We start from the raw sequence: 11,475 nt of genomic DNA, 5'->3' as shown, positions 1-11,475 counted from the left end.
GTATATGTGTGTTTTGTTTTGTTTTGTTTTTATTTGTTTCTGGCCACTTTCAGTGTAAATGCTTTGATAGCTTCAGTGACAGCTGTGTGCACTAAATCCTGAAACAGAAAGGCTGTGTGAAATGCATTGAATCAGGGCAGATGTGTATTTGTGTAATTGTAAATAGGAATCTCTAGTTTTATAAATTCATGATGATGCAGCTAAAGCTGATTGTTTCATGTTTGTCTTCATTTTATAAAGACAGAGCCAACATCAGAATCATGTGTAGAATGATAATAAAGGAATCATGTCGTACTCATGTCCTAAAACAATTCAGCATTGCAATCATTTCATACTAACTGGCTCGGTGACAATCAAAATGTCAGTACTGACATTTTCTGGAAATAACATGCAAGCATGTGTACCGCCTCTGATTTAAAAAAATGCTTATATGGCTATACATTCTGTGTAATACGGAATTCTGAATCTAGACGTGGAAAAAAAGAATGTTTGTAAACTCTGCAAGTTTAAACTGTTTTATGCATGTAAAGTTTTTTTTATTTAATATTTATCTATTTTTGTACACATTTGTGGCCATTTTTAATTAAAAGCACTTAATATCTGTATCCATATGCTCTGATCTCTTTTTTCACGGTTCATGCTAATAACTTAATAATGCTGGGATACAACTGCTGCCTTTAGTGTATTATATTTTTTTGCTGGATTATTTTCAGGATTGACTGCATGTACTACAAGGTGATAGTTTAAATAAATGACTCCTGAATTGTGGCTATAAAATGTTGCAGTTTAAGTCTTGTGAAAACTTGGTTTATTGCGCCATCTTATGGTTAGATTAATGTATTCATTTGGTATAGACCTTAGGGTAGCGCCATTTTTTGAAGATGGTCCTCACTGCAGAACACAAGATCCAGGGGGCGTGGTTGGATCCAGATCCAACTCCTCCCACCTTACATATACCTAAACCTACCCGTCTCCACCCCCTGATCCTTAAACCCACCCATCTCCACCCCTAAACCTACCCATCTCCACCCCCTAGATGTGGATTCAACCACGCCCCCTGGATCTTGTGTTCTGCAGTGAGGGGCTACTGAATTTTTGACAGGAATGAAAACTAGGCTGTGAGTGAGAGAAGTAGAGTGCATTCAATGGACTGTATTGTTGTTTATCAACAGTTCTGGGTAGATTACTTAAACTGTAGTCCATTACTGATGACAAATGACATGAAGGAAACTGTAGTTAGTAACATTATCTGGATTACACAAATTAGGTAATGTAGTCTGACTACTTTTTGTTTACGTTTAGATTACTTTGAACTCGTTTATCACATAGACTTGAATGTGATTATTGTGTACCATATTGATTATATACATTATTATTAGTATTATTATTATTATTATTATCAATACAAAGAAAATATCACTACACCAGCATTTTCCAGACTGGGGTTTGTAAAGAAAAAAAAAAACTAGGGTTTTCATGAAAAGCTAATAATGAATGAAATCATAAAAATGTCAAAACTGTGGGAATCTCTACATTACATGACCAAACATTAATAAACATGATATTACATGGCCAAAGTCTTTCAGGTTTGAAATATTTTTTTCCAGACTTCCAATATTAAAAATTAGTGAAGGTCACTGGATATGATAAAGACATAGTATTTCACAGCTATGCATCAGCAGTGTTTAGTAACTTGAATAATTATTAGGCTCATGTATGCAAGTGGTAGGTTAATTTAGAAAGGATCATTTAAAAGGAAAAAAAGAACTGGGATGAATCAATAAATTATAAATAATTTACTGCCATTGTGTGAATAATATGTAATCATGTAATCAATAAAAAGGTAACAGTAGTCTGATTATGAGCATTTTAAAACATGATATTAAACGTCTAATTAAAAGTAATTTTTGGAATCTGATTGTGTAATCCATATTACAAGTACTCAGTTACTACTCAGCACTGTTTATCAACACAGCAAATGTCTTTCTGGGGGGAAAAAACTCTCTCCCTTACAGCCTTGTCTTCTTCTCATTAAATCCAATATGGTGTCTAAACCTGACTAAGGTCTATTGTAGAATTTTGAATGTCGGAATTGAATTAATTATAAAGGGAAAAAACATGGAAACCATTACACAATTATTAATACAGACTACATATTTATTTAAAAAAAAAACAATAATGAAAGTCAAACATATAAAATGTATCAAAAGGCTTTTCCTGTAGAACAAGAAAAGAAAAAGAATGGCAGTTTCAGTGGTTACTCATTTGTGGCCAAAATGATTTTGCCAAAATTGTCTATTATTTTCACACACACAATACTCAGTCGGAGTATCTAAGCATTATGACATCATCATCTCTTCGTGCATGGCTGTTGTCAAAGAAACGGTCACCAGGGAACTGGATGAGGTCACCTTCTTCAGCCAGTTGTCTGCCACTCTGGTAACCACTGAATTCAGAAGAAACACATGTAGTGGCCACAGTAGAGCGAAATGGATGTCTGGTTGAGTACATGTGACGTACATGTGCATGAGTGGACGACTTCCTGCTTCTGATCTGCCTCTTCAACACATGCCCTAGCCAGACTCCGCCAACCAGAAGGAGGAGCAGTGCATTGGCCGCCAGGGCTGCTACTGTGACAAGCTGTAGGTTGACTTCACTTGTCACCGAGGGCAAAGGTGTGACAAATCCAGTGCAGTGATCTCTGGGGGCAACCTGACACAAAGCTCCACCCACAACGCTCTCCACACAGGTGATGTAGGTGGAGTCTGGGTGGAGCTCTTGAAGGGTCACCGCCTGGTCGGATCCATCTGTGTAAACGTAGCGTGGGAAGCGGAAAGCATGGCCGAAACGGTCAAATAAAACCCGAAAGAGTAGTTCTTTCCCATGAACCAGTCCAATGTCGGGAGTTGTGCTCCAGTGGACTGTGGCTGTACTGGAAGTGACATCTTCCACGCTTACATTCAGGATGGAGTGATGGTTGAATTGACATGCATTAGTGATCACTTCAATTCTTGAGTCGTGATGCTTGGCTCTGTCTTGTAAGGCCAGGTTGAACTGCTCCTGTGGGGCCCAAGCAAAGGTGCTGTGGTTGTGGCCTGTCAAGAACGTGGCCATTGTTGTTGGAAAATCAGATAAGGAGCCATTCCCTGTTTTCCCAGCTGTGGGTCTTGGCCTTGAGCTGACCAGTTTCCTCTTCTTCTTTCTTTCTAATATTGTCACAAGCCCTTGCTCCCCCTCATCCCCTTGGACACCTACATCTCCATGTTTTTCACCTTCTCGCTTCTCTCTTTCCTCCTTGAGAGCCGGTGACTCCACTACTGCTCCTCCGCTCTCCACTGGCTGAGGTTCTGACTCGCAATGACCACTCATATTTCCCAACTGGGAGTTGCTGACATAGTCCAAGTATTTTCCCGCCAGCACTGGGGGGTGAAGGCAGCGCACAAACACGGTCAACAGCTTTCCCTGAGAATGCGCATGCGTCATCCATCTTTTAAGCTTCTCCATCCGGCAGTCGCAAGTCCAGTTATTCCCATTCAGTTCTACGTGGAACAAAACGCCGTTCGTGGCGAAAATTCCACCGGAGAGATTCCCAAGACGGTTGTTTTTCAATTTTAAAATTTTTAGGTGTGAAAGGTGGTCAAAAGCACCGGGGTCCACGCGAGATATGTGATTGTCACTGAAGTCGAGCTGTTCGATGCGCTCGAGCGGGTCTAGCAGACCAGCCGGGATCCCTGTGAGCTCGTTCATGTCAATCTTGAACTCTTTCACGCGCGCGAGCCCCTTCAGCGCTTCGCTGTCCAGCTTTGATATCTTGTTGTGACTCAGAGAGATTTTTGCTAACTTTTTCAGGTTCTGAAAGACGTGATTTCCAATGTGCCTTATTTGGTTGCCTGCGATTAGAAGAGTTGTTAGTGACTTAAGATGAGAAAACATGAAAATATCGCGCAGTTCTGTTTGTTTATTATCTGAAAGGTTTAAAAACTGCAGTTTGCTGAGCCGCGCGAACGCATTGCGGTCAATATGGCGAAGCTGGTTCGATTCTAAGTGCAGAAACATTAAGTTTGTCAGTCCTTTGAAGATGGATTCTTTTAAAAACTCAATTACATTTCCATCAAGTCTCAGTTTGACTAAACTATTTAAATGACTAAAAGGTTCGGAAATAAAGTCTTTGATATCGTTGTTATTGCTATATAATATTGTGAGTTTTTTCAGCGACTGTAGAGTCCCAGGTTGTATTGTCGAGATTAAGTTGTTGCCCAGATATAGCTCCTCCAGCATGGAGAGTTTCTCGAATGCTTTAGGATGTATATTCCTTATTTGGTTAAACTGGAGATTTAGCCTGATTAGGTTCCCATAGCGCATGAAGTCGAACGCGCTAAGGTTGTGAATGAAGTTTCCCGCGAGACCGAAAACCCGCAAGTCTTTTGCGCGCTCCACCTGCGGCGCTTTGGGCACCGCGCGCAGACCACGGTTTGCGCAGAGGATATGCTGTACGTGCTGGCACTCGCATCGCTCGGGGCAAATGGCCCAACTAGACGTGAAGAATAAAAGCGCTCCACTGCCGAACAAAAAAAAGTTATAGAGCAAATATGCCATTCCAGTGATGAGCAAATAACAAACTACTCAATACATTCCTTTGTTTCAGTCCAGGTTAGCCAAGGTCTTCCTCGCCAGGTATTGACGCTTTACAGATGCATTGCCGCCCGGGTACAGGTATTTAGATTACCTATAAAACGAATGCATAGTGAATTTTATCTGCATTGATATATACATGCACAACCGTTGCGAGCTGGTGTGGCTCCAGCCGAGGAAACATTTGCCTCCGTCAGACCCTCTCATCCCCCAAGAAGTCATCTGTTGCAGATTACACACACACACACACACGCACACCATAGTCATCTTCGAGTTCAGGCACGGATCGGCCCGCCCCATTCCCTTCCAGACGTGGACATTAAACGACATATAGCCTACACACTCGTGTAGCTTATACGAATTTGATATACAGATTCTTGTTCAGATTCATCTTAACGATTCCTTAGGTTGCATTAAAGATTCTTTTTTTGGAAGAATTATGGGGAGAATATAAATGCAATTCCTATATTTACTTGACATGTTTCCAAATGATAATTTCATATTGCAGCATTACATAGGCTATAACAAATCAGGAAAACAATTCTTGCAGTTGTTTGTTTACCCAGACTTTATTATGACTTTTATAACCTTTTAGAGGCAGTATAAATCAAATATTAAATTATTGGCCCTAAAATATAGGAAATTATATTGATATTTCATACACTCATTTTATGAAATACCACCAATGGTTCAAACATTTTCATATAGACCAGCCGAAAGTAAATGACTTGCTAATCAGAATCAGTAAGAGAGTCAGATACTGATTCGTAAGTGTTTTTATTCACTAAAAAGATGTGGCTCCTATGAGTCATTAATTTGGGAACTGGACCTCAATGTTTTTGATTCACTAAAAAAAACAGTTCATAGTGATTCGTTTAGGAATCGGACTACACTGGTTGTTGTATGTTGTGTGCTGTAGGTCTACAAAAAAAAAAAAAAACTTAAACAATCATGAAAATTATGCGGTTCTAGTATATTTTTCAAAATGAAACCAGTTCTGAATAAGAACCAGTGCTTGGTTCCCAACTTTACACGTGTGCAAGAAAAATCAAATGAATGTTCTTCCCACGAAGGTCCCACAGGGCTCGATCTTGGACTCCACTGCTTGTTTAAAAAGCACCGCCAGGGAGAAAAATAGAAATGTAAAGAAAGGGAATTTCAGACCAAATTTCTGTCTCAGGCCGCGAGCCAGGTCGTGGGAAGGATTTAGGAGCGAGCACTCTTGGGTGCGTGGGTAGACTTCACTCAATTTCAAAAATCTAGAATTTATAAGTGTGATGTATTTGCAAAGAAATAGCATGTCAAAGAAAAATTATCGTGGAATAATTCAGTTTTTCATTACTTTTCTAATCCAACAAGAACATAATAAATAACGTCCACTCAACTAAGTGAAAGACCCAGATGTTTCATATTTCCTCTTAGCTCAAAACATTCAGCGTGGAGGGAGCTGAAGTGAACAGTGAACAGTGTTGATAATTATTCTGACTGCTGATTAGATCAGGGGGGAAAAAATTATAATTTACTTGGCAAAGAAATGATAGGTTAGCAATGATCTGATTGGCACATTTGGTGTTATGAGTTGTATGCCAAAATGGCAATATCTTGAAAGAAAGAGAAAAATGCATGGACAAACATACTTGTATATCTTCTCTGCACATTGAAATGTGTTTGCATGTGTGTGTTTCCAGTGAGGAACCCCCACACCCAGGGGGCCATTTCCTGTCTAGTCCTCATATGAATTTGTCGGCTGACAAACGCTATAAGCCATGATGAAGAAAACTGAATGTATGCAAAATGCACTTGTGGGGCAAAATATTATCACCACACAACTGACGTAATTCAAGTTACTGGAAAGAATAAACAGTATGTGATCGAGGAGAAAAAGAGGGGAGAAAGAAACTATTATATATATATATATATATGCATACACACACTTAAACACATATGATTCTTTGTATCTCTCATGGGGGTACATGTCTCTTAGTAACGATCACCCTCTCTGAAACAGCAGAGAGGTTGCCTATTGGAAACACATGCTGCCTTATTGATGAACAACAGCTTTCCATAAAAACACATCACTCATTTAGCGCAATTCATTCACCCAAACAAACCAAATGCAAGAGATAAACTCCTAAGCCCCATCCAAAAATACAATATGGCATACATATGTATATGTGCCTTTGTTGTAATCTTTCTGTCTTTCTTTGTGATAAATTAAAGTGAATTATTTAACATTCCAACTGTCAATATGCCAACCAATATGCAACTGTGTATATCTCTGTATTGGTATTCATGAGAACAATAGAAAAAGGGGGAGAAGAGGAAAAGAGAGATTTGAGGGGTTGACATGAGCAGCAGCTGGTTGGGTCATTAAGTTATTTAACCTAGATCTGCTGCACAGACTTTAACCCTCTACTGCCCTTTACACAGTAAGAGTCTGTGTACATCTGTGGAGTCAATGCACAAATCTTATTGGTACTGACAACCTGCTGAGAAAGTAAAGCAGGCAAATATGAACTTATGTCACTATAATGCTTACTGTGAGTGTGTATGTGTGCATTTGCATCTTTTAACATCATGGCAGTTGATCCCTTAAAGTGATAGTTCATTCAAAAATCTGAATTTATGTCATAATTTAATCACCCTCATGCAGTTCTACAGCTGTATGACAAAATGAATGACAAAGAAGAATGTTTGAACTGTTTTTACATCTACAAGGAAACATTATACGCATTACAAGCATTATACGGACAAATTTCCCCCCCAAAATGTATAAATTTGTATTACACTTAAAATAAAATAAAAAGTCATACAAAGTAAAAAATAAAAAAAAAGAACAACATGAGGGTGACTGAATTAGATGCCATATTGAATTTAACGCAGTTTAGAAAGGTCCTAGAATGTGTAATTTTCTCAACTAATGACTTTCAAAACTGTTTCATGAAGTTTTTGTCTATCTTTTATTTCCAGAGGTTTCATCAGCTGAACAATGGCACAGTACAATCCACTGAAAGTACTGTAGGCTTACTTCTATCCCAGCCTCGTTTTCATTCCTGTCAGCAATTAAATATGGTGCTACCCTAACATCTATTCACATAAAAGGCTGGAACTACACACATTTTTCCCAGAGTTTTTCAGTTTTCAGTGGTCTCAGTGGTTGTGAACTGTGGCTATTAAAACACACACTTCTGTTTCTCATGCCACAGTGGTCAGTGAACAGTGAAAAAACAGTAACCATAACAGCACCTACTGGTCACAGTGATTTAATATTAGGTTTCAAGATGGTATTAAACACTTTACTGCTGTTTTTGTTTTACGCAAATACTCTAACGTTTGTAAGGCATAGAAGAAACAAACCATCAACCTTGTAATGGTCAGCCACAGATGGTTTGGAGAGAAGTATCAGTTGTTCTCCTGAGAGTTACGAGTGAAAAGGGTTACATCTGGAAAAAATTAAAACCTTTGCACCAAGGTGGTGTGTGCTGAGTGGGCTGAGTGTGTGTGTGTGTGAGAGAGAGAGAGAGAGAGAGAGAGAGAGGAATGTAAGCAGCTCTTGTGAGTTTGATGTTCCACATCATTGAGCTGTACCAAATGATTTCTTTCATCCCTTTACTCTTTCTAGATAAAACACATACGCACACAAGACTAACTAAAACAAATCTGAAGTTTTAAATAATGCTGATAAGAATCAAAAAGAACACAAGCTTTAAGACGTTGTTTATTTGGCCTGTGCATGTTAAGGTTGTTTATTTGGCCTGTGCATGATTAAATGCGAGCAGCGTCATCTGCTGGTTGTTATATAGTATTATATACAATTAGTGTGGCTGAGTTGGACAAAACAACATTATAATCATCTTTGAGGTATAGTAAGAATAAAAAAATGTATAATAAACAGCTGCCGATGGTGTTTTTGCCTTATGTGGTGTTTCCAAACTCAATTGTTATTCATTTGAACAAGAGCAGCAGTATTTTTGTTGTGAAAACAGCTATTTAAATGACAATGGTCTTACCATAGAAATGACAGGATAATGTAAAAAGTATGCAGACCTCCTTTCCACATTCTCTTTGGCATTTTCCCCGATTTGTTTTTTCATTACAAATTAAATTATCAGCATTAATTAATTTAATTATTTGCTTTAATAACAACACCACTCAGGCCGCATGAACTCTAATTTTTTCAAAACCCGATGACCATGTTCTCCAAGATTTAAGATGATCCAAAGAGCATCTTGTGCTTCACTGGGTGCACAAACATCTGATCATCTGTATAGAGGGTTCACATGATGAGTTTCACAAATTTGCTTATTTGATTTATGACAGAATCATAAATATTTCATGTTCATTTTACGTCCTTATATTTTTTATTGTTAAAAAATTCCCCCAAAATCCTTATATTAGATTTGTAACATACTGGATCCAACTCTCATTCATTTTTAGATGCAAGGAAACAAGTGCACACTATAGCGCATGTACAGATGTACTCTCACACACACACACACACACACACACACACACAAACATTCACAGAGTAGGCACATTGTACAGTGAGATAACTTGGTGTTTCTGAATGAGGAGACCCACTCTACCAGTCCAACAGGCTGGTAGAGTGGTAGAGTTTTTCTCTGTCCTCTCTTACTCTCTCATGCTCAAAGAGAAAGAGAGAAAAAAGGCAGAGAGGGAGTGGTCATACAGAAAGAGAGAGATGAGCATTTTCCCCGATTTGTTTTTTCATTACAAATTAAATTATCAGCATTAATTAATTTAATTATTTGCTTTAATAACAACACCACTCAGGCCGCATGAACTCTAATTTTTTCAAAACCCGATGACCATGTTCTCCAAGATTTAAGATGATCCAAAGAGCATCTTGTGCTTCACTGGGTGCACAAACATCTGATCATCTGTATAGAGGGTTCACATGATGAGTTTCACAAATTTGCTTATTTGATTTATGACAGAATCATAAATATTTCATGTTCATTTTACGTCCTTATATTTTTTATTGTTAAAAAATTCCCCCAAAATCCTTATATTAGATTTGTAACATACTGGATCCAACTCTCATTCATTTTTAGATGCAAGGAAACAAGTGCACACTATAGCGCATGTACAGATGTACTCTCACACACACACACACACACACACACACACACAAACATTCACAGAGTAGGCACATTGTACAGTGAGATAACTTGGTGTTTCTGAATGAGGAGACCCACTCTACCAGTCCAACAGGCTGGTAGAGTGGTAGAGTTTTTCTCTGTCCTCTCTTACTCTCTCATGCTCAAAGAGAAAGAGAGAAAAAAGGCAGAGAGGGAGTGGTCATACAGAAAGAGAGAGATGACATAATAACCATATTTCAGCCAAGACCTTTTTGTTTCGATGTCCATTTGAAATAAAACACCTAGAAGCAAACATTGAATGATGCACCTGATACTACTTCAGCAATGCATTATGCAGGCCAGTACATTTACAGGACAGTGCTGCATGATGCATGTTCAAAAAGCATATATTGTGAAACACATACACACACACACACAAACACGCACACACTTTTGTACACTTTTTGTACATTTTATTCAATTATATACAAAATATCAAAGTAGCATCTGCAAACAAATGATGGTAGACCTTTTACATAACTTCACCTTTCTGAGCCACTTTTTTTAACTGACTGTTCTTGAGGTAATTATTCATAGATGTATGATGTCCCTGCCACTTAACCTATATTATATTAACAATAAATATGTTCCACAACCAGAAAGTGTCCAACACTACTTGTCTTCATTTTGAAGAAAATATTTATTGCTTCATATTTTGAAACCTATATAGTTAGACAGACAGAAAGAAAGAAAAAAAGAAAGAAAGCAATATAGATGGATAGATAGACAGACACACAGACAGACGGACGGACGGACAGATAGATAGATAGATAGATAGATAGATAGATAGATAGATAGATAGATAGATAGATAGATAGATAGATAGATAGATAGATAGATAGATAGATAGATCTATCTAAAGGTTTTAGATTGATCGATCAAGCGATAGATGCAGAGTGTGAAGTGATTTAGTGAAATCATTCAGTGGGTTTGTTTGTATTTCGGCTCTAAGTTTTCTCAATACTGAAAGATTGGTATGTCACTCTCACTCTCAAGTAAATGTTTTACCCCTAATCAAATACCAGTAATGTGAGCACAGTTTATGTGTGTTTTCGTTAGATAGATTAATATTTCTCAAAAAATGTATGTATGTATATAATTTAGCAATATTTGGCAATACAAAACACTCACTGTGAGTGCATATGTTTCCTAGAAACATGTAGTTTTGTTCAATGTGTAGTTTTGCACAACTCTTGATTTACCTGCTGTGTGGTGCATATTAATTGAATGTAATGTGGCTAGCATGTGCAGTATGTGTGGTTTCGATCCCTGTGGAAGAGAGGGAGTCCCCCAAGTATGCAGCAGGGCTGGTGACATATTTCATAAACTCTTCCTGTACAGGGCTACAGTAGTGTTGAATGATACTGTGGAAACCACATTCCTGGATATTTCCTCTTTTCTAATTCTCTCTCTCATTCTTTCTCTTTGTTTCACATATGCACTCAAAAATTGAGAAGCTGTTATGAGTAACATTCCTCACTGTACCCGGTACCATCACACAGGGAGCAGAGACTATTTCAGATGGCATTCCTTGCTACAACTTGTAGCTTGCTGGTGCAATGAAACTATAGTTGCATTCCTGACCATTCCCCTTCTGACCCATCCAGTCTTCTTCTGAAACCAAGAGATGTCCGTCTGTCTTTCAGATGACCCTATGATGATCCTGCAGGCCACCCAGCAA

The 11,475-nt window shown here is 38.2% G+C and overlaps 1 protein-coding gene across 1 annotated transcript; it reads right to left on the bottom strand.

The window, feature by feature from the left end:
• Positions 1 to 2,249: 2,249 nt before the first annotated feature.
• LOC107602391 (TLR4 interactor with leucine rich repeats-like) lies at positions 2,250 to 4,810 on the bottom strand. Its single transcript, XM_016294879.1, has one exon. It carries the CDS (start codon positions 4,594 to 4,596, stop codon positions 2,320 to 2,322), a length of 2,277 nt encoding a protein of 758 aa, XP_016150365.1. The 5' UTR covers positions 4,597 to 4,810; the 3' UTR covers positions 2,250 to 2,319.
• Between the last annotated feature and the right edge of the window lie 6,665 nt (positions 4,811 to 11,475).

The sequence above is a fragment of the Sinocyclocheilus grahami genome, unplaced genomic scaffold (genome assembly GCF_001515645.1).
Source record: "Sinocyclocheilus grahami isolate Dianchi unplaced genomic scaffold, SAMN03320097.WGS_v1.1 scaffold325.1, whole genome shotgun sequence".
NCBI classification, from domain to species: domain Eukaryota; kingdom Metazoa; phylum Chordata; class Actinopteri; order Cypriniformes; family Cyprinidae; genus Sinocyclocheilus; species Sinocyclocheilus grahami.
Note: the sequence above shows the minus strand (reverse complement) of the source record. Positions and strands in the feature narration are given on the sequence as shown.

Bases quoted from the DNA above. Each gene is read 5' to 3' on its own strand.
- LOC107602391 (XM_016294879.1), bottom strand. From the start codon at position 4,596: ATGGCATATTTGCTCTATAACTTTTTTTTGTTCGGCAGTGGAGCGCTT.